Source organism: Amblyraja radiata, chromosome 3, assembly GCF_010909765.2.
Source record: "Amblyraja radiata isolate CabotCenter1 chromosome 3, sAmbRad1.1.pri, whole genome shotgun sequence".
In the NCBI taxonomy this organism is placed as follows: Eukaryota; Metazoa; Chordata; class Chondrichthyes; order Rajiformes; family Rajidae; genus Amblyraja; species Amblyraja radiata.
The window spans coordinates 93382433-93409904 of NC_045958.1; the positions used below are offsets into that span (position 1 = coordinate 93382433).

Genomic DNA, 27472 nt, shown 5'->3' on the forward strand with positions numbered 1-27472 from the left:
AGAACCTCAACCCACTACAGTTTGCTTAGTCACAACAGGTCAACGGTGGATACGATCTCACTGGCTCTCCACTCCACACTGAACCACTTGGACAATAAAAACACTTAAGTCAGGGTGTTGTTTATAGACTACATCTCGTCGTTCAATCCCATCATCCCCTCCAAGCCGGTTACCAACCAAGCACCCTGAGGGAGTTCTGCGACCGCTGGGCACCGAGGGGGGTTGAATGTATCCTTGACAAGGATTGTAATATAGTTGTTTAGCAGTTGATTAGCATATTTGTTCATCTTGTATTATGGTGGTGTTTTGTTTTATTGTATTGTAAATACAATTTTAATATTTGAATAAATATTTTTGATTTAAAAAATTTTTTTTTTTTAAAAAGCCAGTTACCAACCGGGTTTACGTCTGTGCCCGGGTGGTGTTAGAGGGACCATGCGCTGTCCACGGATGCCATGGGGGATTTCCAGGACCGCTGGGCACCGCGGGGGGTTGAATGCATCCTTGACAAGGATTGTAAGATAGTTGTATAATAGTTTATCGTTTGTTGTGTCTTATGGTGGTGGGTTCTGTTTTTATTACTGTATATTATTTTAATATTTGAATAAATATTTTTGATAAAAATTTTTTTTTTTTTTAAAGCTGGTTACCAAGCTCACGGAAATGGGAATCTGCCCATCCCAGTTTAATTGGATCCTAAACTTCCTCATCCACAGACCACAGTCTGTTTGAATTGGCAGAAATACTTCTTCCTCATTAACAATCAGTACGGACCTCACGGCTGCGTGCTCAGCCCCCTGCTCTACTCACTCTATACTCATGACTGTGTAGCCGGACACAATGCGAACTCCATCTTCAAGTCCCCCGACGACACCACCGTTGTTGGATGAATTACAGATGGTGATGAGTCGAGTATAGAAGTGAGATCGCCCGTTTGACCAAATGGTGCCAGCACAACAACCTGGCTTTCAATATCAGTAAAACCAATGAACTGATTGTGGAATTTAGAAGAGGAAGGATGAGGACCCAAAAATCCTGTTTATATCAGCGGGACGATGGTGGAGAGTGTCAAAAAATTCCTGGACGTGCATATTTCCGAAGATCTTTCCTGGACCCAGCACACTGATCTCCAACCAGACACAATTTCAGAGAGACCGGAAACAGCCCAGCCCGGCGTGGTGTTGGAGATGTCGTCGATGTCGCCAAATTGAAAGCGGAGACTGATCCCGGCGGAGGAGAACGACGAGCGACCAGCGCCCGCTGTGAGTCCCCATCGCACCGCCATCTCCACCCCCTCACTGGCTCCTGCCCCCCTCCCTCGTGATACCCCCCTCTCCCCCATCTTTTCTCCGAGCTCTCTCCCCACAACATCCCCCCCTCCTCACAACCCCCACACCCCTAACCCCCGCCCCCACATCCCTCCCCTCCCAAGCATATTGATTGGTTGCACATGGACTGGTTCGGCAACTTGAACGCCCAGGAGCGGAAAAGACTTCAAAAAGTTGTGAACACTGCCGTGGCAACCCCGATCACGACAGTGAAGCCCAGACACAGAAGGTTGCGCATGATGCGGTACAGCCAGAACTCGGCGCTCAGTTCCGCCATTGCGGCCACCAGCGCAGGCCCCCTTGCATCACCGCACCTGGGCGCCGCGGCCTCGGGCCCAGGAGGGGAGCCCGGCCTCACGCAGGGTAATGGGCAGCAGGATAGAATGCATCTATTTCAGCGAGTTTCACCCGACTGTCCAAAAATCACCTTCCGGAGATGACGGGAGTCCTCAGAAATGATTACCGCCGGCTGATTTTGGGTTACGGGCCAGATTCGGCCCGTGGGCCGTAGGTTGCCGACCCCTGCACTACAACCTCAAATAAGCTCTGAATGCAAGAGACTATTGTTATTATTAATGCACTACTATTGTTTGTTTTTTGAGTATATATATATATATATATATATATATATATATATATATATATAGTGTGTGTGTGTGTGTGTGTGTGTGTGTGTGTGTGTGTGTGTGTGTGTGTGTGTGTGTGCGCGCGCGCGCGTGCGTATACACACACTTGTGAGTATGTGTATATATACACACACATAACTTTTTTTTCTCTCTTGTTTATCATATTGTTTACAGTGTACTATGTTTACATATTCTGTTGTGCTGCAGCAAGTAAGAATTTCATTGTTCTAACTGGGACACATGACAATATAACACTCTTGACCTTTTTTCCTGGGCCTCCTCCATTGTCAGAGTGAGGCCCAGCACAAATTAGAGGACAGCACCTCATATTTTGCTTGGGCAGCTTACACCAGCGGTATGAACATTAACTTCTATAACTTCAAGTAGCCCTTGCTTTCCCTCTCTCCATCCCCTCCCCCTTCCCAGTTCTCCAACCAGTCTTACTGTCTGCAGCTACATATTGTATCTCTGTACCGCCCACTCCCCTGACATCAGTCTGAAGGGTCTCGACCCGAAACATCACCCATTCCTTCTCTCCAGAGATGCTGCCTGTCCCGCTGAGTTACTCCAGCATTTTGTGTCTATCTCCAATCAATGATAGTCCGAGGGCCACCAAAGAGGTAGATAGTAGTTCAGTACTGTTCTCTAGTTGTGGTAGGATGAATCAGTTGCCTGATAACAGCTGGGATGAAACTGTCCCTGAAACTGGAGGTGTGCATTTATATTTCTGGCATCCTCCATGTTCTGCATCTCACAGTTCTACTGGATGTTTTTGTTCTCTCTGCTGCTCTTATTCATTTTCCTCTATTTACATCACCAGATGGAATAATAAGCATCCATTTCTCTAAACAGCACTGAAAACAATTGTGGAACTTAGTCTACCTTGGTCGCTATCCTATCAGAGACATTCCATTGGTTCTCTCCACTCTTCCCATTTGGGAAATGAAAAGTAGATTCACAGTCATACAGCACAGAAACAGACCCTTTCACCCAACCCATTCATATCGACCTAGATGCCCCATCTCAGCTAGTCTCATTTGCCTGCATTTGGCCCATATCCCTCAAGATTTACTTTCCTATCCATGTATTTGTCCAAATGTCATTTAAATGTTGCAATTGTACCTGTTTCAACTACCTCCTCTGGCAGCTCATTCCACATACCCAACACCATTTGTGTGAAAATGTTCCTAATAAATGTTCCTCAGGTTCCTAATAAATCTTTCCCATCTCCTTAAATCTATGCCCTCCGGTTCTTAATTCCCCTAGCCTGGACGGAGACCCTATCAATTCCTCTCATGGTTTTATTGTAAGATAACCCTTCATCATCCTGTGCTGCATGGAATAAAGTCCTAGCTTGCCCAATCTCTCCCTAATGGTTCTGGCCCTCGAGTCATAAAGTACATTTGTTTTTGTCTTCTCCAGTTCTGACAAAGGGGATCGATCTGAACCATCAGCCGGTAAGTTGCAAACCTAGCAATATTTTTGGATGGGGCCCAGGAGGGACTGCTACCAGACCACGTCTTGGAAAGCATGACAGCAGGATCAGAGGTGAAGTCACTCAGCCATCTTCAGCCACTCTGCTGTGCCAATTCTTGCCTTTCCTGAGGTTTCAATCAGCTCTGGCATCATCGAGGACCAAAATGGAATCTTAGCCAAGGTTTTGACCCATAGTGGACAACAAACATTTTGGACAGCCGGAGAGGAGGCGAGAAATATTTGTGGGAAGAGGGAATGGAGGAGTTGGAAAGTCAGAATACATGAGGCGAGAGGAAAGAGAGGTGAAAGGATGCCTGCAGCCAACAGGGGTTAAGACAGGCAGGAGTTTGTGAGTTAAGGTAGTGAGGAATGGAAGGAGGGGACTGAGGGGTTAGAGGAGGTTAGGGGTTAGAAAATGGAACAGAACAGCACAGGAACAGGTCCTTCGACACACAATGTCTGTACCGAACATGATGCCAAGACACATTCTTATCTGCCCGCACATAATCCATCTCCCTCCATTCCCTGCACATCAACGTGCCTATCCTACAGTCTCTTAAAATCGTGTCTGCCCCCACCACAATCTCTGACAGCGCATTCTAGGAACTCGCCACCTTCTGTGTAAAAATCTTGCTTTGCACATCTACTACATATCTCCTGCTGCCTCCAACACGTTCCAGGCACCCATCATCCTCAGTGTGCATTCTCATTTAAAATTTGCCCCTTGCACCTTAACATTATCACCTTCTAGTATTTTATTTTTCCACCCTGTGGAAAAAAGCTTTGGACTGCCTACCTTCTACTCCTCCTGTGATTTCATCGACTTCTATCAGGTCGCCTCTCAACTTCCAGCATTCCAGAGAACACATCCAAGCCTGTCCAACCCTTTAAGGTTGTGTTGGGGGAGGGGGGGGGGAAGGCAAGGAAAGGTGATTCAGAGACAGTGAGCATCATGGTTATGAGGAAATAAGAGGATGTTGGATAAATTGTAATGGTGAGGAGGAGAGCATGATCAACGGTATATATAGTGGGCGTGTGGGCGTGTGTGTGTGTGCGCCCAGTCATGTTGGATCCTCTTGTCAATGGACCAGGACCCTCACTGCCAAGCCCTTCTGTTATCTGATGTGAACAGCCCTCCCACTTTCAAATAAGTCTGTAATGAAACATAAATGCACTGATTCACTTCAGTGGGCATTTTTCTTAACAAAGCAATGTACACTTCACTCTTGGGTGAAACATTATGCTTCTGTTTCTGCTCTTGCCTGCACCTTTGATTTTTTTTAAATGCTTTTCTCAAAGCCCACACAATGAGACTATAGATAGCAAGTCACTACTTAACAAACAGACAAGCCTGATGAATTCACAGATGCCTGAATAAACATGTTCTCAACTCATAGTATAATAATGACTGTATCCACTGATCCGCAACTCTGCATGGGCTGTTTTGACAAATTACCCTCTCCCAGGTAAGATCTTGTTTATAAAAATGTATTACCATATAATTCACAGAATGTAACCAAATAAAATGAACTATGACAATCTTTTGAAGGGCTTCCTTTTGTGTTTTTGGTTTCTTCAATACAGCAAACCCTCATTACAACATTACAACAGACCATAGTTGGGGGGTGGGGGAGTAATGGTGTCCTTTATTGCCGATAACTGAGTAAGGGATTCGCTCCAACCACCTAGTGACACGAGTTGTTTTCGAAAATAAAGATCTTTAAAAAAAATAAGAATGGATTTTTGTGCCTGCAAGCTAAAAATCCTAAACGCTGTTTGTTACATTGTTTAATAGAGTTAAACCCCTGTCTCACGGTGCGAGTCCACCCACGAGTGATCCTGAGTTAAAAATAAATCAAACTCGTGGTAATCACATAGAATTAACGTAGCAGGAACGTCAGAACTCGTGGTTGTAACTTAGCGACTTGTAACGCTAACGGCAGGTACTTGGGAAACGTGTTAACTCGTGAAAAATTTTCAACATGTTGAAAGATTTCCATGAGCCAAATTTACTCTGGAAGGAAAATGTTGATACTTTTAAACTCGTTGTAATACCGTAGTAACCCGTGAGTTTACCGTGATGAGTCGTGAGTAACTCGTAGGTTTGGCCTGAGTAAACACCGGGCGGGAATCGTGAAAAGTGACCATACTGAGGGAATTCCCACGTATATGAAGCAGAGAGAAATGTGAGTTCTACACGGGTCTGCCCGACTTTTAAGAATGGATTCGGTGATTTGTACCCACTCGCCCACCCACCCACCCACCAAGCCAGCCAGCTGGACCCCTCTTCGTGACAGCGGCGGAAGCAACATTTCTAAGAGAATGGGGCAGGGCTGGGATCAGGGCAGATGAGGCGCACCAAAGGAACAAACATCAGGGGGCGCTGTAGGGGGCGCTGTCCTGTGCACGGCTGCCCAGCCAGCAGCTGTCTATCTCTTCATCTTTTATTTTTTATTTTAGTTAGTTAAGTGTTTTGTTTAGAGGCCTAGACTTTTTTTATGTGGGGGGTGTGGGGGGAGGGGGGAAACTACCTTTCAGGGTCCCTACCTGGTCGGAGAGGCAGCTTTTCTCCGGGCTGCACCTTCGACCCGTCCTCGCGGCCTACCAGCGGGCCTGGAGCGGCGTTTCCTGTCGGGGACCGCCCAGAACCTCGGCTTCGGCGGCGGCACACCGCTGGAGTGTATGTGAATGTGACTAATAAATTACCTTTGATACCTTTGAACAAGTTGATGGCTGCAAGGGGCAGGCGGCAGAGGTCTTGTGCCCCAGCGAGGTAGACCGCTCTTCCCCGTGCCAATGGACACACAGAAAGAGAGAGATGAGAGCAGACAATGATCCCAGGCTAACCCAAGAGTCTAATCACCACTGACAGATTAATGACGCCCGCGCATTCCCTCCCCCCCCCCCCCCAACCTCCCTCCACCTCAACTCACATCTGGGCACCAAAGCAGCTCAGGAGGCGAACCCTGAGCTCCGTCTCCCAACAATCTGATGTGCAACTGATGTGAAAGAACAGCGGCTGCGGCCGGCCGGCACCCGGCACCCGGCATGGACTTCTCACACCCTCACACACGAAAAGTGTGTGCGAATAAACAAAAACACGGAATAAAACCAAAGCCCGGCTTGAAAGGCAACGAAAAATATATTCCGCTTAGAATGAGCAGGCGCGGAGACATCCGTCCACATTCAAAGATTTCATCTCCCGTCTCCCCGCAGTGTGTAGACCTGGCAGTAAATTCAATTAAAATATAGCAAACCTCCGCCAGCTACTACGTGACGCGTGTTTCCAATAAATCCTAAGTATAACTGCTCTGGCACTGGACGGTGCGCATTTTCCCTTTGTAGGTCATATCAATAGATGCGGCCGCGCTGAATTCTATCTTTAACTCAAAGCCGCAGGATGGAGCTGTCTTCTTTAACACTGTTGCTTCGCCGCCATCGCCTCCTTGCTGCACAATGGCAGCGAGTGAGGGGCTGAGATCCTGCCTAGTTTTTTTAAGTTCTGAAAATGAATAACTTTCAATACTGAATCAGAATATACTTACTGTATGAGATGCTGTCCAGCTCCTCTATTTGATACTTAAAACAGGCCTTCATTCGCGGTTGGCTCAAGAGGAACTTGGTAACTCAGGAGAGTAACTTGGTACATCGCAGAAATGAGAAGTAAATGGCAAACTTAGACATACATAGAAACATAGGAAATAGGTGCAGGAGTAGGCCATTCGGCCCTTCGAGCCTGCACCGCCATTCAATATGATCATGGCTGATCATCCAACTCAGTATCCTGTACCTGCCTTCTCTCCATACTATCCCTTTAGCCACAAGGGCCACATCTAACTCCCTCTTAAATATAGCCAATGAACTGGCCTCAACTACATGTGGGAACTCGTTTAAACTCGTGAACATAAACTTGGAATCTCGTAGACAACCACGAGTTTGATTATTTCTTTCACTCTGTATCACTCGTGGGTGGACTCGCATGTGAGGTAGGGCCATTAGGTGTTGACCGGAGCAATTGCTTGTCAATTTCAATGCCATGTCAATTTCAATGACCCCTGCAGTGTAACTAGCAGCCTGTGTTCTTAAAGAGATAGTCCTCTGTAACTGGAATCCATTATTAAGAGGTCTGTCCATTATAAGAATCCATTATAAACAATAGTTTACTGTATTTATTTTTCATATTTCTTTGCTGTGCAGGAAGGTGGGATTTGGCCCATTGAGTCTGTGCACACCCCTGAACCCCATTCTCAGTTATGTTCCTACAATCTCTCAAACCCATCTGATTCTTCTGCCACCCTCTACATTAAAGGCAATTTAAAGAGGCTAACTAAACTATCAGCACGTCTTTGAAAATTGGGGGGGGGGGGGGGGGGGGGGGGGGAGCTGGAGCACTGGAAGGAACCCACAGAGTGCGAGAGAGAAGGTGCAAACCACACAGGAGACATCTGAAGTCATGATTAAAGCCACATCACAGGTCACTCAGGCTGTGAGGCAACAGCTCTACGGGCAGCATAGCTGTACTATCCTTACCCTATTTATCGCATCAACCATTTATGGCCTTGGTTCAAATGTAAACATATTATCTAGATTACATTAGTGTTCAATTGCATTTATAATGTAACTATAATGAGAGGTAAAGGTTGGACAAACTTTGATTGTTTTCTCTGCACTGTCAGAAGCTGAGGGGCAACTCAATAGAAGTATATAAAATCATGGGAGGCATTGAGAGGGTAGATAGTATTCTTCTCGGTGGGAACATGTCAAATATCAGACAGGGCATAGATGGAAGGTGAGGGGGAAAGTTTAAAGAAGATGTGTGAGGCTTACCAATTTACCAATTCAACAATATTGTTCTGTAGTCTATCCTCCTCACTATCAACAACACCAATCTTCATGTTATCTGCAACCTTACCATGCCACACCAACTTCTAGAATCACGTCAAAATTGCTAATAAATAACAAATAGTATCATCAACATCAATCCCTAAGGTGCACCACTGGTCACAGTTTGATATAAACAACCTTTCACCATCACCCTCTGCCTCCTATCACCAAGCCTATGTTACATCCAATTTGCCAAATTGCTCTGAATCCCATTGACATTAGACATTTAGACTTTAGAGATACAGCAGGGAAACAGGCCCTTCGGCCCAGTGAGTCCGTACTGACCAGCTGTAATGGAGCAGTTTACAGTAAGGAAACACAATATTAAAACCCCGCACACTATCACTATCCTTAACACTAGGGACAATGTACAATTTTACTGAAGCCAAAGTACAAACCCATACGTCTTTGGAGTGTGGGAAGAAACCAGAGCACCCAGAGAAAACCCTCGCGATCATAGGGAGAATGTACAAACTCTGTACAGACAGCACCCGTAGTCAGGATTGAACCCAGGTCTCTGGCGCTGTAAAGCAGCAACTCTACCACTGTTCCCCTGGCTATTACAGTTTGGATTAGTTTCCCATGTAATTATTTTTAAACTCTACATGATTTGCCTTTATATCTGCGCATCTATCTTCCACTGACGGTATGTTCTCTCTAAAAAAATTCATAGAACATGGAATAGTACAGCACAGGAACAGGACCAATGGCTCACATTATCTGTGCCAAACATGATGCCAAAGCCAACTCTTAAGGGTCTGTCCCACAAGCATGCGACTACATGCGGCAAGCGCGACCTAAAGGGCTTGTCCCACGAGCATGCGACTCCATGCGGCAAGCGCGACCGAACGTGGTCGCTTGAGCCGTACGGCCTCGCGGGGCCAGTCCCACTTCGATCGCCGGAGCCGTATGGAGTTGTGCGGAGCTGGTCCCGACATCGCGCGAGGCTCCGAAAAATTCTGCGCGGCAACGGCCTGCCGGATCGCAGCCGCCTCAACGCCGTACGCACCGCCTCGACGCCGTACATCACACGCGAACTTCCCGCAGACTTCGCTCGAACTTCATGTCACTCACTCGACCTGGGATTTTCTGGACTTGTAGCATAACCAGGTTGTCTGATCTCAGGAACACGTAAGGGCCTGTCCCACTTGGGCGTCAATTGCGTGACAGGCCGCAGTGACTGACACGCGACTTTCGCTTGAAAATCGTCTAGCAGTATGACAGTCGCGTGCTTTGCTCTTGATGGCCCTGCTTCTTTTGGGACCATTGTCGTTTCTACTGTACTGTTATTTTAGTCCGATCTCTATGGCAAGGATTCTCCCAGTGAAAAATATTCAAAACTCGGCGCGATTTATACACGGGTGATCACGTGGTGCGACGCTCAAATGACGTGCAAATGGCACGCCAACGGCGTACGCGGCGACGCATGGTTGGCTCAAATCCTTCAATGTGTGTAATGAGATGCTGCACATGTTTTACAACACTGTGGTTGCAAGTGTTATTTTCTACGCTGTTGTCTGCTGGGGCAACAGCATTAGTGCAAAAAACAACAAGAAGCTGGTTAAACTGGTTAAACGAGCTAGCTCAGTGCTGGAGGAGAGAGCAGACTCTGGGATGGATGTGCTTGAGAGGCGTATGAGGCACAAGATGCAAGTCATCCTGAAAAACCCCGGGCATCCCCTCCATGTAATTCTGGAGAGTCAAAAGAGCACTCGGAACAACAACCGGCTCCTCTCCCTGCCCTGTAGAACGGAGCGGTTCAGGAGATCTTTCACCCCTGCAGCCATTAGATTTTATAATCCGGACCGCTAGGCTGTAGGGTGATGCATTTTGCAATTTTTAATTTTTAATTGTTAATTATTGGTCTTTTTAAGTATTTATTGCTCTCAGGTAGTGTCCACATTGTATTCTATGTATTTTCTGTCTGCGTTCGTTTTGAATCTGTGGGTTTGTTGGTTGGGGGCTTCTGGACATCTGAATTTCCCTGAGGGGATCAATAAAGTATTTATTATTATTATTATTATTATTATTAAATTAGCATAGGTAATGTTCGTGCGTCACCATGCGTTACACGTACGCCGCCAGTACATCAGCGTATGCCATCAGTAAGTCAGCGTGTGCAAGGGATACGTCATGCAGGTGGCGCGCGAGGATTTTGAAAATTTCAAAATCCTGGGGTTGATAGGGAAGCACCGCGCGTTACCGCGAGTCTCTGCATACGCCACCACACCTCACCACACGCGCGTCACGACACACGCAACCAATTTTTAGGATGTCGCGGAAATAACGCGCAAATGACGCCTAAGTGGGACAGGCCCTTTAATCTGCACGATGTAGATTCTCTCCAGGGAGGGCATTCACCAAACTAGGTTGTATTAACTTCTAAATAATCTGTTTGTCCTGCTAGATGGATACAAAGTGTTGGAGCATTTCTGGAAAAAAGGAATGGGTGACATTGTGGGTCTTCAAAAGCATTTTTGTGCCTATCTTTGGGGTAAGCCAGCATCTGCAGTTCATTCCTACACATTGTTGTCCTTCAACTCCCCCTCCCATTCCAAATCCGACCTTTCTGGCCTGGGCCTCCTCCATGGCCAGATTGAGGACCACCGTAAATTGGAGGAGCAGCACCTCATATTTTGCTTGGGCAGTTTGCACCCCAGCGGTATGAACATTGACTTCTCTAATTTCAGGTAGTCCTTACTTTCTCCTCCCCTTCTTAACTCTCCCTCAGCCCACTGGCTCCACCTATTCCTTTCTTCTTCACCCCCCCCCCCCCCACCCACCCTCACATCAATCTGAAGAAGGGTTTTGACCCGAAACGTTGCCTATTTCCTTTGCTCTATAGATGCTGCCTCACCCGCTGAGTTTCCACAACATGTAGCAGCATGTAGCCTTAAATATATCACAGTGAGCCAAGTCATTATTGCAACTTCTAAACTGTAGTGAATAGGGGAAATTATCAAAATGCATCTAGCACGTTCATTAATATTACGAACACCAGCATCGGCAAAATTGGAAACCTTATATTTCTTTCTTTTTTTTTTTTTTGCATCCGAAAAATTGCTTAAAGCAGAATTTTAGCAATAGCTGAATTCAAAAGCATTGGTTGCATTTCTCAGGCAGTGTAGTGAATGCACAGAATACGGACCTCTGCTTACCTGACTGAACCTGGTAGGATCCAGTGTGATGACGCCTTGTCAAATATCTTAAATGGTTCACTGGAAACCAACCTACAGAACCCATGTCAGTCTCAACTGCACCTTCTCTGCAACCACCAGAACTACTGTCAGCCTCCGAGGCATTTTGAGCAGGTTTCCTAAGTTTTACATGAAGATAACGCAGCTCATTCTACAAACGGCTGAACGCGGACAACAAAACAGCCGAGCTTGCCTCTCCACTGGTTCAGAACAACTCTTTTCCTCGAGGCCGCAAGGACTGGAAACAGATAGAATGTCAAAGACAAAGCTTTAAGAATGCCAACTAAATTATTTAGGAGGAGCTATTCCGCAGTGTTACCGTGGAAACACAAATTATTGATGAAGTTGTGGGGGGAAAATAAAATCACTTGTAATACAGCACATATGAAAACTATAGAGAAGTATTTCAGGGATTGGAAATGTTAGCATATCATTCTTGGAAAGGAAAACTGTTCTCGATAACATGGTATTTCTGAAACTTGGAGGAAATGCCTAGCATATATCTGCAATTACTTATTGAAACTTTTGAAAGTTAAGTTCAAGTGTGAGATAAGGATGTAAGCCAGAGGAAGGAATATAGGTGGACGGGTACAGGAGGGGAAAGGGAAGGGGAGACATGGGTGAAAATCTAGTTGGGGCATGAAGAGAGGGGGAAGGGAAGAAAAAGAGAGGGGGTGGATGGGGGTGTTTAGCTCCAACAAGAAAAATCACCACCATGAGATCAATACCAATACTAATGTCACTCATGTTTCATTTTAAATGCTTTCTTTAAGGCTTGAGGTGCAGGTTTGGGTGAAGGCCAAAACTGCTAAAAAGCATGTGTTTGTCATTTTCTAACAGAATTCTCTGCAACTGATTTTGTAGCAGGAAAATCAGTTGTGACTGGGAAGTTAAAATTCCTGACATTTTTACATGCCCTTCCTGTTGAGGGACAGTATGAGGTGGGCTGAACTTAGTGCTAATACATGCATTCTCACTGTTACAAATCTGAAACAAGATAAAGCTCTATTAATCAAATATCAAACACAGCAGGCCCCAACTTGCTCGAGTATATGGCCAACCTAAATTTGACAGACATGAAAAAATCCACTCGACTTGAGCAAAACCATAGAACAGTACAAATTAGAGGAGACCATTCGAACCATTTAATTTATACCAGCTAATCCCGCATTACTATCCCGTTTGAGATACAAGGGACTGCAGACACTAGTCTGGAGCTTTATGTTTGCTAATCTGGTGCTCTTCACATCTCGGAAATGTTACCAATTAAGTTTGTTCAATTTTAATCATACAGCACCGAGACATGCACTTTAGCCAACTGTGTCTATGCCAACCATCAGGAACCCATCTATACTGATCCCATTTAGCAACATGTAGTTCACAGCCTTTTGTATTGGATATTTAAGTGCATAACCTACCATAGTGTGGCAACTGGAACTGGACACACGCTCCCTTTCTATAGCCTCCCTGCTCCAATATTTGTCTATAGTCTGAAGTCACCCATTCCTTATCTCCAGAGGTGCTGCCTGTCCCACTGAGTTACACCAGCAATGTGTGTAACTTCGATGTAATCCTGCATCTGCAGGTCCTTCCTACACTAATATTTTAAGTGTAGGAAAGAAATGGAGATGCTGGTTTAAATTGAAGGTAGACACAAATGCTGGTGTAACTCAGCGGGACAGGCAGCATCTCTGGAGAGAAGGAATGGGTGATGTTTCGGGTCGAGACACTTCTTCAGACTGATGTCAGATGAGTGGTCGGTACAGAGATAAAATGTATTCGGAGACAGTAAGACTAATGGGAGAACTGGGAAGGGAGAGGGGATGGAGAGAGAGAGAGAGAGAGAAAACAAGGGCTACTTGAATAGAATAGAATAGAATAGAATGCCTCTTATTGTTATTCATGAAGTTAGAGAAGTCAATGTTCATACCGCTGGGGTGTAAGCTACCCAAGCGAAATATGAGTTGCTGTTCCTCCAATTTGCGCTGGGCCTCACTCTGACAATGGAGGGAGCCCAGGACAGAAAGGTCAGGTTGGGAATGGAAGGGGGAGTTAAAGGCTGATAGGGAATGGAAGGGGGAGTTAAAGGCTTGCAGAGAAGGCTGAGAAACTGGTAGATCAGGTAGGTTTAGGCAGACTGAGCGGAGGTGTTCAGCGAAACGATCGCCGAGCCTGCGCTTAGTCTCGCTGATACACAGGAGTCGACACCTAGAGGAGCGGACACAGTAGATGAGGTTGGAGGAGGTGCAAGTGAACTTCTGCCTCCCCTAAAAAGACTGTTGGGGTCCTTGGACGGAGTTGAGGGGGGAGGTAAAGGGACAGGTGTTGCAGTTGCAGGGGAAAGTACTGGGGAGGGGGTCGTTTCGGTGGGAATGGACAAGTTACCTAGGGAGTTGTGGAGGGAATGGTCTCTACGGAAAGCAGAAAGGGGTGGAGATGGGAAGATGTAGGTAGTGGTGGGATCCCGTTGGAGGTGGCAGAAATGTTATAAAATTAATATTTTAAGCCCTGATTAGCAAAGGCATGTATCGCAAGTGCCAACCTCACCATCTTTCCTGTTGTCACAAAGTGTTGAAGCAACTCAGTTGGTCAGGCAGCATGTGTGGAGTAAATTGTCAGACGACGTCTCGAGCCGGGACTCTTCCTCAGACAGAAGAACAGTGCCAATCCGAAACGTCGTCTGTCCATTCTCTCCACAGATTTGGAAATGTTTGCTCTTTGGTTGAGAGATTTGTATAAAATAGACTTTTTTAAAAAAGAACAACAAATAGAAGCAGATTTAACACGCCAATGCACACGGCTCTCGATGTCCTGGAAGTGCAACATGCTGATGATCTACTGTGCATCTAGTTTACAAATTATAGGGTTGCACCGGCTTTCAATTGCCAAGCCTCAATCCTCTGAAATCGCCACTCCCTCCTGCAAGTGTAGAATTGCCCACACTATTTATTTGCATAAGAGTCAAGAGTGTTTAGTTGTCATATCTACCGAAACAGAACACTAAAATTCTTAATGCAACAGTACAACAGGTCTGTGAACACAGTACTCAATAAATAGCATAATAAATCTAAAAAGTTCAAACAAATAAAAATCCCAAAAGTAGTACAAAAGTTACTTGTGCAGCCAACACAGTTTGTAGTTCGAAGTTTAGTTGATGTTTGTAGCATCCAATAGCCTGATGATTTTTGGGCAGCTGCTGTACCTGAACATATTTTTATATAATATTCTACATATACTGAACATTATATTAAAATTACACATATTTTAAGTATAAATTGACATCTTTTGTAAGGTTCAGTGAACAAAAAAGAGGGGTATATCGCATTTAATCACCAGATCTAAAGGAAAACTGTGATCCAATTTGATAGGAAATCAGAACACGATCAAATCACAAAATTCCTGAAATTGCCAAGAGAATATTCGGCAATGTTTGCCCAATATAAAATCTCTGCCAACATCGTACCATTTGTCATTGTCACTTAACTGGAAAATGTGCACTAACCTCCATCGGAGACGGCCGCTGTCTGCAAGAAAGGAGAGAGGCATGTGTGAAAAGACTTCATTGTAAAAACACTGATATGTTTTTGTTTGTTTCTAAACCAAATGCCGATGATTAATTTAAGCAGCATCCGAACAAGCACATTCACTGAAGTGGAAAGGAAAGTCAGACCCAGTGAATGAGCCTAAATGCATTTTTTCAGCTGTAACCATCTCATTTATGAAATCATCCCAGTGACACTTCTTACCAGATTTAAAAAAGGGTATGGGTGAGGCAGAATTTTTTACTGTAATACCATAAACATTTTACACTTTGTTCTTGAATAACTGCCAAACTAAAACGAAAATATTTCCTACCATTTGAAATCCTGTATCCAAACTTGTGTTGGAGTCGACCTGTTGCTTATTAGCTAAACAATCTAATAAGCAACTTTTATTTTCCATCAAAGTGACCCCAGGAGAATTTTATAGTGGCTCGTACGTCAGTGGCTTTGTGAAACACTTTGAGGTGTCCAGAGGACGTGAAACATAATTATATGAGGTTTTTTAATTAAATAACTTTACGTTAGACATACAGCATGGAAACAGGCCTTTTGACCCATCGAGTCCAGGCTGATTAACGATTACCCTGTACACTAACCTACAAACACTAGGGACAATTTACAGGGGGCCATTTAAAGGGGCCAAGTTTGTACAAACTCAATGCAGACAGTATCCATCGTCAGGACTGACACGGGTTTGTGGCGCTCTAAAGCAGCAACCAGCAACCCTCCCGCTGCACCACTGTGCAGCCCCTTATACATTTTAAAGGAAATAATAATCATTTTCGTAAAAGGTCAACTGGGGGGGGGGGGGGGGGGGGGGGGGGGGGAAGCATTGAGCATCTAAGTTTAGCGTTTGAAACAACTCAAACCCACAACCTCAGCTGATACCGTGGGATGGATTCATTGGAGTTTTCCTTCCCACCAGAACTTGGCACATCAACGGGGTTTTCAAGCAACTTCCAAAGAAGTTAAGCTGCAGAGAAGTAGAAACTCCACTGAATTTAACTATGAGTCTTATGTTTCAGTTTAAATGTAAACCAGTTTCCCAATGAAACGTTGGAAACACATGCAAGTAAATGAGTAAAATGCATTAGACTCAATAAATGCATACAGATTCTGCCACGTTAAATAAGAAGCTCAAATTTGCTGACAAATATGATGGGTTTTCCTCTTCTTACAGGGCAAACGCAGGCATAAGAATGAATGTAGATAGCCAAGAAAATGTCAACGATACAGTCTGAAGAAAAGTTCCGAACCATAAGATCATTTCAATCCATAGATCTGACACTTTCCGCAGCATTTTATTTTTCGCTCAAGATTCCAACATCTGCAATCTTTTGTGTCTCCAGTCAGCAATACGGGCAAAAGGGCCTGTTTCAGTAGTGTACAACTATGACTATATATGTAGGAAGGAATTGCAGATGCTGGTTTATACTGAAGATAGACACAAAATGCTGGAATAACTCAGCGGGACAGGCAGCATTTCTGGAGAGACCGAGTGTGAAGAAGGGTCTCGACCCGAAACATCACCCAGTCCTGTTCTTTGAGGATATATACTTATGACGTTAGCAGGATAAGTTAACAAAACAAAATTGGTGTCATCTACAGGTTGGTTTAATCTTGTGTTCTGCCCTGGAACCGTACTTTACACAATGCTTTTAGTTTTGCAGTTGTCGCTTCCAGTGATAATTTTGAGAACAAGATCTCTCCGTTCTCTCAGCTGACTTCATGCTGTCAGATATACGTGTCTTCTCTTCAGCATTCTGTTTTGTGCATTCATCTCTAACTATTTTTGATTCTTTCTGTCCCAGGCTTTTTAAAATTATTTGCTGAGGGATGATGGGTAACATGGTAGGCAGATAAAATTCTGGAGATACTCAGCGGGTGAGGCAGCATCTATGATCTTCACCCGCTGAGTTTCTCCAGCATAGATGCTGCCTCACCCGCAGAGTTTCTCCAGCATTTTTGTCTACCTTCGATTTTGCAGCATATGCTGTTCCTTCTTTGAAATGGGTAACATGGTATTGTGCAACAGATTGCATTTTACTCCAGTTATTCCCCTTTCCATTCAATCGCTCAGATTTTCTCTGCCGTTATATTACTACCACTGCAGATCAGCCCTGCAAGAAATACCCTGAGCTCATTATTAATTCCGAAAATCTCTATCTTGCTCGCACTGACCCACACCCCTCCATTCCCACATCCATTTGCACTCATTCAGACCATCTCAGGCTTCATCGCCTTACCATTCCTCAGGCCCCTCACATATGTACGCACATACACACAAAACTGCAAAATGTGGCATTGATCAATAAACCCAAGACTAGCAAGTTCACAGGATCTTGATTTGAGTATGAGGGCAATCCAGCCACATGCTTAATACTATATTTGAGGTTGCAAAAGGTCAAAGATCTCAACCAGGACTATTTTGATGAAGCATTGGATAACATTGTTGTTAGGAAGTGTACGCCTGCACTTGTGGAAAAGACTGATAGGCCGAATGGTCTAATTCTGCTCCAATGTCTCATGGTAAAGGTCCTTGATTCCCCTACTCTGGGCAAAAGACTCTGTGCATCTACCCGATCTATTCCTCTCATGATTTTGTATACCTCTATAAGATCTCCCCTCATCCTTCTGTACTTCATGGAATAGAGACCCTGCTTACTCAACCTCTCCCTAAAGCTCACACCCTCTAATGCTGGTAACATTCTCGTAAATCTTTTCTGAACCCTTTCAAGCTTGACAATGTCTTTCCTATAAAATGGTGCCCAGAACTGAACACAAAATTCTAAATGCGGGTCTCACCAACGTCTTATACAACTGAGACATGACCTCCCAACTTCTATACTCAATACTCTGACTGATGTAGGCCAAAGTGCCAAAAGCCTTTTTGACCACCTTATCTACCTGCGACTCGACCTTCAAGGAACCATGCAGCTGGATCCCTCTGCTTTACAACGCTACCCAGAGGCCTACCATTTCCTGCCCTTGTTCGACGTCCCAAAATGCAACACCTCACGCTTCTCTGTATTCAATTCCTTCAACCATTCCTCCGCCCACCTGGCCAATCGATCCAGATCCTGTTGCAATCGTTCACAACCATCTTGACTATAGTTGGAGTCTCGGTGTTCAATACAAAACCATGTGACTAACACCAACAAAAATCCAATTTCCTGGTTGCTGAGAAATCGAAACTAGCAAATTTTGCTTTACTTTGGGCTAAACTGATTTTCAATTCACAGGCTATCTTTTTCAGGACTGGACTTCGAGGCCACCGGCTCTTCATCACACCTTTCACAGCCTCAATACGTACCAAAATGCTTTGTGTATAAAAAACTACCAAAGCACTGCCCCTTGTAATAGTCAAGTTACATATAGCTAGCACTGCACAAAGAACTGTGTTTGCGGTGCATAAAAAAAACTGATGATGTCAGAAAATGATACTCAGCAACAAGCAGGATGGAGAGAGAAACGGTTATTTAGAACACAGAACATAGGACAGTAGAGCACAAGGGCAGGCCCTTCAGCCCGCAATTGTGCCAAACACAATGCCAAGACCATCACATATATACCTGTACATAACCCATATCACTCCATTCTCTCCAAATCAATATGCCTATCCAAAAGTCCTTTAAAGGCCACAAACGTATCTGGTTCAACCACTACCCCCGACAGCTCATTCCAAGCACTCACCCCTCTGTGTAATAAAACTTCCCCTGTACATCTCCAAAATTTGACCCTCTCACCTTAAAGCCGTCTTGTATTTGATTTTTTTCCATCCTGGGAAAAATAAATTCTGACTGCCCACCCTATCTATGTCTGTTTAACCTGCCTAGTTCTGGTCAATGAACCGTCATTATTTCTGATGAAGGGAGTTTGTTGAAAGAGGGGGAAACATGGTACATTGAAGTAATATTCCAAAAATTCTGTTACGACAATTCTTGACGATTGAGAATGAAGCAACAAGATGAATAATCATTGGGAGGCAATTGCAGAGGGCAAGAACTAATTACAAGTGGAGGAAGTGCAGCAGGCACATGCCGAGTAACGGATGATATCTCGAAGAGAGTCGGAGAATATGCAAAGGACTTTAAGAGCAACGTTTTGAAATCAATTTAATTTGTGCATTGACAGCTAAAGACAGCTGGGTGAAGATATATAAACAAGTGTACAGAACAGGAGTCAGGCTCTGAATTTTAGAAGGTACACAAAAATGCTGGAGAAACTCAGCGGGTGCAGCAGCATCTATGGAGCGAAGGAAATAGGCGACGTTTCGGGCCGAAACCCTTCTTCAGACTGATAGGGGGTGGGGGGGGAGAGAAGGAAGGAAAAAGGGAGGAGGAGGAGCCCGAGGGCGGGGGGATGAGAGGAGACAGCTCGAGGGTTAAGGAAGGGGAGGAGACAGCAAGGGCTAGCAAAACTCTGAATTTTAGACGTGGGCCTGCGTAAGGGGATTCTGAAAAAGCAATCTTGCCATTGCTGAAATTGAGGGAACATTATCTTTTCTTGATAAACTGGAGTAACTAAGCTTCTCCTTCTCTGGAAAGTGGATTATGAAATATTGCAAAAATATTTTACAGCCTGCAAGATCTAATTTCACGTCAAAAGTGTAATAATACAAGTTCTCAAAGCCCTTTCTCAGCGCAGAGCAATCCAATCTTGCAAGGTTTATAACCTCTCATAAACCCGCAGTGCCACTATACATGGTCATAGCTGAGCCCCATAGAGCTACTAATCTTTTACTTTCCCAGACTTAGCTCGTCAGCTAAAAATGACAATTTGAGAATTGAGTTGAATTGTCAACCTGTTTGATTTTCCTGCTATGAAAACTAGTGATATATACCAAACATAAGAGAGAAATACACTCACTGCACCCATCTGCAAATCAAAACCCCCTCAACCTATATTCAGCTATCACTAAAGATAGACACAAAATGCTGGAGTAACTCAGCGGGTCAGGCAGCATCTGTGGATAAAAGGTGACCTTTTGGGTCGAGACCCTTCTTTAGGTTGAGAGTCAGGGGAGAGGGAAGCTAGAGGTATGAAAAGGTTCAGAATATTTTCATCGCAAGCCTATCACTTTGTCCCACTCCATCTCTCTTTCCCAGCTTTCTCTCCCCTACTCCAAACCGTATGAAGAAGGGCCCCGACCAAAAATATCGTCTCTCTATTTTCCTCCATAGATGCTGTCTGACCCACTGAGTTCCTCCAGCACTCTTTGTTTTGCACAAGAGAGTTGTAAACATTTACTGCCGTAATTGAGTCTACTACAAATCCACCCATTGATCATAATGGCGTAGCTACTAAAATTCCTGCTTCACAGCTTCAGGTTCAATCCCAATCTCCAGTGCTGACAGTTGGAGTTTGCACGTTCTCGCTGTGATAATGTTGGTTTCTCCTATGTGCTCCTATTATCTCCTATTATGGAAGGAAAGTGCTTCCATAATCAAACCAAATGTGGGGGTTGGTAGATTACCGCCCACTATAAATTGTCCCCATCATGCAAGTGAGTAGTAGAATCCAGGGAAGTTGGGAAGTAGGATAGGTATACATAGAACAGAACAGTACAACACAGGAACAGGCCCCTCGGCCCACAGATTAACAGTTCTCTAATATGCTAATGTGTTGTCCTGATCTCCCAACCTACCTCATTGTGTCCCTTAGCATTTTTTAAAAATCTACACTTTCTTTGTTATTGTAATGCTACAATGCTGTAACTCTGATATTTTTCTCTATTCACCACCTGTTGTACTTGTGTATAACTTGATTGTCCTTGTGTATAGTATAATTTGACTGGATAGCATGCAGACCAAACTTTTCATTGTATCTCAGTACATCCAATCCAAGGGGGCACCGTCGAGTATGGCTGCCCTGCCAGCAGCCGTTAGTCCTTTCACCTTTTTTTTTATTTTTAGTGAGTTAAAAGTGTTTGTTTTGGAGGACTTCTAGTTTTTTTATGTGGGGGGAGGGGAAGGGGGAAACTTTATTTCCTAGTCCCTGCCTGGTCGGAGAGGCGGCTTCCCTCTGAGCTGTTTCTGCGCCCCTTCCTCGCGGCCTACCATCGGACTGGAGCGGCGTTTCCTGTCGGGACCGGCTGGAACCCCAGCTTTGGCGGCGGCACAGCGCTGAAACACCATCGTATAGCGGGCGATGCCTTACCTGGGTCGCCATGCGGTAAGCTCCGGAGTGCTGCGACTACAACATCGAGGAGATGTGGCTGCGGCCGCGGGCGGCGCTGGATTTGAAACACCGCGGAGCCTGGGATCCGAGATCGCCAGAGTCAAAGCTCCATCCAGCGCAGCCTGAGGACTTCGGGAGCCGTGGTCTCAGGGGAGAAAGCGGCCGCTCCAGACATTCCAAGCCGGTGTTCACCCGACGCCGGAGTTCCATCTTCCTGGCATGAGGGCCTGAAGCATCAGTCTGCCGTAGCGGCGACTGCAGAGGCCACAATAGGCCCGACTATGGGTGAACAGGGGATGGGACTGGACTTTGCTGTCTTCCCCCACAGTGGGAACCATTGTGGGGGGATGTTTTTATGTTGATTGTTAAATTCTATAATGTTGTGTCTTATCTTTATTCGTGTGCTGCAATGGCAAGTCAAATTTCACTACACCAATTGGTGTATGTGATAATAAAGGTCCTTTGTATCCTTTGTATGTGATGGCAATACACCATTAAAGGTGATAGTTGGAAAGTTTAGTTGCAACTTTACAATACCTGGGCTGCATTCGGAGTGCTGTCTGCAGTTCTGCTTACCACGCTCTCTGATTACAGATGTGGCTGCACTGTAGAAAGTGCAGAGAAGATTCATAAGGTTGCTGGGATTGGATGACTTTAGTTACGGGGAGAGACTGGAAATGCTGCATAATTTATGTTCCCTGGAGCAAAGGAGGCTGAAGGCTGACCTGGAAGATTTATACAAGATAAAACAAGGGGAGATCCAAAACCTTTTTTCTTTATGGTAAGTTTATCAAAAACAAGAAGGCAAAGGTTTACATGAGAGGAGATAAAATTTGCTGTCAGATAATATGATGTAATCAGATACCATTACCATTTTGTTTCAAAGACAGCCACTTAATAGGAAAGGATTAGACTGTCATATACTGGGCAAATAGGACGTGTAGAAGGGCAAAAAGAAGGCATGAAAGTGCTGGACCAAAGCGTCCGAATGCTTTGTGTCATGAGATTCTCTTGACCATGAATCATAAGACTGAGCGGCCTCACAGGGCCAGAGACCCGGGTTCAATCCTGACCTCGGGTGCTGTATGTGTGGAGTTTGCACGTTCCCCCGTGTGGGTTTCCTCCCATTTCCCAACGACCTGCTCTACGACCTGGGTAGGTCCTGGGGCAGGGAAAGGGAGTGAGTGGAGGAGGTTAAGGGAAATGAGGAGGGAGATGGGGTGGGGTGGAGGGAGATGCCCCCTCCCTATCTACCCTCACTCTGACCCCCTCTACCACCCCCCCTCTCCCTCTTTACCCTCCCTCCCCCCCCCCCAACTCTACCCCCTCCCTCTCTGCCCCTCTCCACCCCACTCCCCCTCCACCCTCCCCTCCCCTCTCAACCCCTCTGCCCCCCTTCCTCTCTACCATCCCTCCCTCTCTAGGGATTGAAGAGGGAGGGTGAAGAGGAGGAGGAGGAGGAGGAGGAGGGAGTGCTGGGGGATGAGGAGAAATGAGCCGTGCCTGCGCAGTTGGGGGCTATGCGTGAGTGGTGCAATATTGCATTGGGGGAACGGGTGAGTGGTGGAATCTTGCGTTGGGCGAGCAGACTCAACCTCACTTGGTCTAGTAACTAATAAAATTTTGATAAAGGAATTAATTGCAGTTCTTAAATGTACTATTTAAATGAATTTCTATTTATTTTCAATCAAATCAAGCAATAGACATGACCAGCATCTCTTCATGAAGCCAGAGGGAACTCTTTTAAATAGAATTAAACTATTTTTTAAAATAAAGTATTTCAGTAAAACAATAAATTACTTATCTGAATTGGCGAAATACCAGCAAAATATCCAAGACCACAAAACACTGCTTAAATCATGTGCTTGCTGGAGGAAACACAATGTGTGATAAAGATGTGACTGGTACTCATGCTACTGAAATGACATTTTACACAGCAGGGTGCAATCAAACCATAACCGTTTTCATTAGCCAAAGCTGTTTTATTGACAAAGAGCAAAAACTTTCATCTATGCAACTATGATGATGAAAACAGAGTAAATGAGGCCACAAACTCTAAGGTAAGAAAGGAAGATGAGAAGAGAAGCCATCCTCCCTACACATGAGCTGTTGGATCAAGTACATCACCAGAAAAGGACTAGAAAAGGGTCATTTTAGCACCCTTATTATAAGTAAATATCAATGTGGAAAAAAAAAATTTGCCAAATAAACAAGAGATACGGGTCACACATACGGTCATATGGGCACCCGGTAGATTTGCTGCCTCAGTGCAAGTGATCCAGGTTCGATTCAGACCTTCAGTGCTGTATGTGGAATATGCACATTCTCCTCGTGACCGCGTACGTTTCCTTCAGGTGCCCTGGTTTCCTTCCAAAGGCGTGAGGGTTTATAGGTTAATTGCCCTTGGTGTGTAGGGAATGTGGGCGAAGGTGGGATAACTTAGAGCTAGTGTGAATGGGTAGACACAAAATGCTGGAGTAACTCAGCAGGACAGGCAGCAACTCTGGAGAGAAGGAATAGGTGACGTTTTGGGTCTCGTCCCGAAACGTTACCCATTCCTTCTCGCCAGAGTTGCTGCCTAGCCCGTTGAGTTACTCCAGCATTTTGTGTCTATCTTCGGTGTAAACCAGCACCTGCAGTTCCTTCCTACACATAGTGTGAATGGGTAATTGTTGTTCAGTTTGCTTCCATCTTTCAATTGCACCAATAATACTAGGTTGGGGATGGATGAGGCATCATAGGTAGGAAATACTCCTGAAGTATAAATGTGGAAGGAAATCAAAGAACCTGGAGGAAACCCACGTGGTCACAGGGGTCTCTACCTGCTGCGCAGTAGCTGCTGCTCGGCATTGGATGAAAGTCAACGAAACACCAGTAAAGGGAGGTGCCCACTTGATAACCCCAATGATATACTGGTATCTACACGCCTAGTTTGTGTTATTCCATAGTTTAACTGTGTAAAGGTATTTTAGATTCTCATGTGGCATTGGGATTGGGTTTCTTGGTTAAACATTTAGCTTGCATGTATGTTATTATGTAGATAGCTTATTACTGAATATGAAGGTAGTTATTGTCTTATAGCATAAGTGTGTATGGGTGGTTTGGATACTACTTTGGTATTGGGCTTTGCTTTCTTGGTTATCCTGGTGTTTCTAGCACTACAGGTGCACAACCTTTTATCCGAAGATCCAAATAACGAAAACCTCCGAATAGCGGACATTTTTTCGGTCCTTGAAGAAAGGTCCTTGAAAACGTTCACCGAGGGCGGCCCGCAGAGGTGACAGCGGAACCTCCGGTCGGTCCTCGAAGAAAGGGGAACTAAATCCCCATTCATAAAAGAGAAGATGAGGGCATATTGCGCGGGAGGGTTAATAATTGACAATATGCTGCTGCCTGCCCGCTGAGTTAAAAAGTTCCCACGGTAGACTCACGATATACAGTGTTTCGTGAGTCTTGCGTGGGAACTTTTTAACTCAGCGGGCAGGCAGCAGCAGATTGTCGCTCGCTTCAGTATCACCCCACCTACACCCCTCTGCTTCCCGGCCATGTGTGTGACCCCTTCCCTCCCCTCTCCAGCTCCCCGCTCATTGCACCGGCGCGGGGGCTTTGCCAGTCACCGGAGACGTCAGGACCAACGGGACACCGACCCCCAGGCCCACCGCAAGCACGGAGATCCCAGAGACCCACAGCCAACAGCAGCCCAGCCCAGCCCCACTCCAACTACAGAGGAACCTGGGTTGCGGATGACGGGGCGCAGCTCGGGGCGTCGTAGGGGCCCATCAGGGAGCGGCCACTCAAAGCCACGCCGGGAGATGTAGTAGGTATGTTGCAAAGCCTACCTGAAGCGTCCTTGAAAATCTTCCGTTGCGGGTGTGCGCGATTTTGGCGCCGTTTAGAGGGGGCGGGTTTAAAACGCGATTTTCTCTAAGCTGTTCCAATCGAAAATGTTCAGCCTAGTTAATTATTAACGAAAAATCGCTGGAAGACCCCGTCGCAAAAGCTATTATTAGGTTTAAAGGCCTTGAATAATAGTTATAGTAGTTTAAAAATCAATCTCTAAACCCGCGATCGTCAGCAACCGCAGGGTCTCATAAAGCAAAAAGCAGAAGTTAGGTTGTATATTTTTACATTAAAAAGGGCTTCTAAAGATCCCTTTATACAAAGTTTAATATTGCGAGTAGCTCAATTTGGGCCCATTATATCGCGCAGTATTTTTCTGGGCATTTGAGGTACAAATCTACCGCAATGTGAACGTTCTAAACCAGCGCGTTCACAGGATCCCACTAGAAAGCTGATTTAAATGGGCATTTATTTACAGCAATTAAACACTAAATTCCTTCCATTTGGCCTATAAATTAATGTAAATGAGATTTAAAAATCATGTTTTATTGTGAATTATTTGTGAATATTATTTGGACATTTAGGCTATTTAAAAATGTTAATCATTTATTAAGAAATGGATAGATGTTTAGATCTAGTAATTGAAGTCTGAAATTAGCTACAATTAGGTAACTAACTAATTATATGCTTTAATTTCAGGTCATCCAAGTAAGATTATTTTATATTTGTTTCAGAATGCTTCAATCTATGATAACTGAAAATTTCATTCAGTTCTCTTAATTTTTAAGAAAGTTATGGGCTTTTGACTGTTCACGATCACAGCTTTTTTGTTATGTCCATAGAAAATCAATAGGGAACAAGATGCTCATTTCCCAGTATGAAAATGGCCATAACTTTTTAAATACTTGAGATATGAAAGTGAATTAGGTGTCAAATTAAACTTATTTTTATGCTTTATCTGATGGGATAAATTACAGACTTGATTTTTAAAATCTCAAAATTTTGTAACATTGCTAGATGTAGGGCCCTGCCCCGGTCTTGATGTTGGAGCCCCCGGCGGGCGCTAGCAAGTCCGCGGCAATTTACAGCCGCGCCGGGCGTTGTAAGGCCCCCCTCCAGGTCACTCTCAACCTCTATGATGTTTACTCTCAACCCCGTAATTCGGGCGGGAGAAGTCGCCGCTGCCGGTGCCCCGCAAAGCAGTCTCCCACCGGAGACCCGCGAGCTCCCGGTGTCACCATCCACAGGAGTCGGGTCGCAGCAGCTCGCCCCCGCAGCTCTCCACGCTCCGAAGCTGGCTAGCTCCACGGAGGTAGGTCCGTAGGTCCACAGCTCCCACCGACCCCCAAGCCCACTGCAAGCACGGAGATCCCAGAGACCCACAGCCAGCAGCAACTCCAGCCCAGCCCCGCTCCAACTCCAGAGGAACACGTAGGGGCAGAAGCTGATGGTGTGCAAGGTACGTCTTGTTCTTGGGGTGGCGGATGAGGGGGCGCAGCTCGGGCTGTGGGCGAACTGCCACTTGTCGCTGTAGCGGCCAAAGATCATAGAGGAGCTCCTCTATGATCTTTGGTAGCGGCCCATCGGGGAGCGGATTCCTCTGGAGTTGGAGGGGGGGGGGGGGGGTATTGTGCTGTTTGACCGCCCCCTGCTATCCCAGGGACAGGGAGACACAGCGGCTTTTTAGACTGGTGGGCAATCACTTCCAAAGTTCTGCCCACACAGTCAGTATACTTCTCCTACACTGTATTTCATACAAACATTTATTCTGCAAGAAAAAACGACATTGAAGACTCAAACTCGCGATCGAGTAACTGCCAGGATCAAGGCGCAAACTCGCGACCTTGCGGATATGAGCCGAGCACTCTACCACTGAGCCAGCCATTAAAATCTACGCTAAAAAAAATCCATTCCGAAGACCGACAAATTCTGAATTACGAAAAGTGTCTGGTCCCAAGGCTTTCGGATAAAAGGTTGTGCACCTGTAGTACCTTGTGTTTTCACAGTAATTCAAATATTACTTCTGGGTTCCATCAACTCTTTAGTAGATTTTGAAAGTGAAAAGCTGGGTTATGTGATCTGGAAGACACCAGATTTGATTCATGGTATGTGTTAAGTTAGCCAGAACAGCAGTTTAGCACTATAATTTCTTTCAGCAGTCATGGGTTAGGAAAAAGAAAAATCTGCTCCAAAATGCTATCCTCTAATCCCCAATGAAAGCCTGCATGTCTGGATAGAATGTGTCTCAGCTATGTTGGTCTAAACCAACCTAATAATAAAGAGACACTCCCTACAATTCTCACACATGAATCATGGGCGAAAAGGATAAGGTGTCTTTGTTGAACAAGCACCAGCAAGAAAATTACTCCTTCAACTGGACAGGGATTGAAATTAGGGAG

At 45.2% G+C, this 27472-nt stretch overlaps 1 protein-coding gene across 1 annotated transcript in view; it reads right to left on the reverse strand.

Moving 5' to 3' along the window:
* rgs12 (regulator of G protein signaling 12) overlaps positions 1-27472 on the reverse strand; it is a 147093-nt gene that overhangs the window by 59783 nt on the left and 59838 nt on the right. The window contains exon 4 of the mRNA XM_033018338.1: positions 15014-15035. Coding sequence (XP_032874229.1) covers positions 15014-15035 — 22 coding nt within the window. The remainder of the gene's footprint in view (positions 1-15013; positions 15036-27472) is intronic.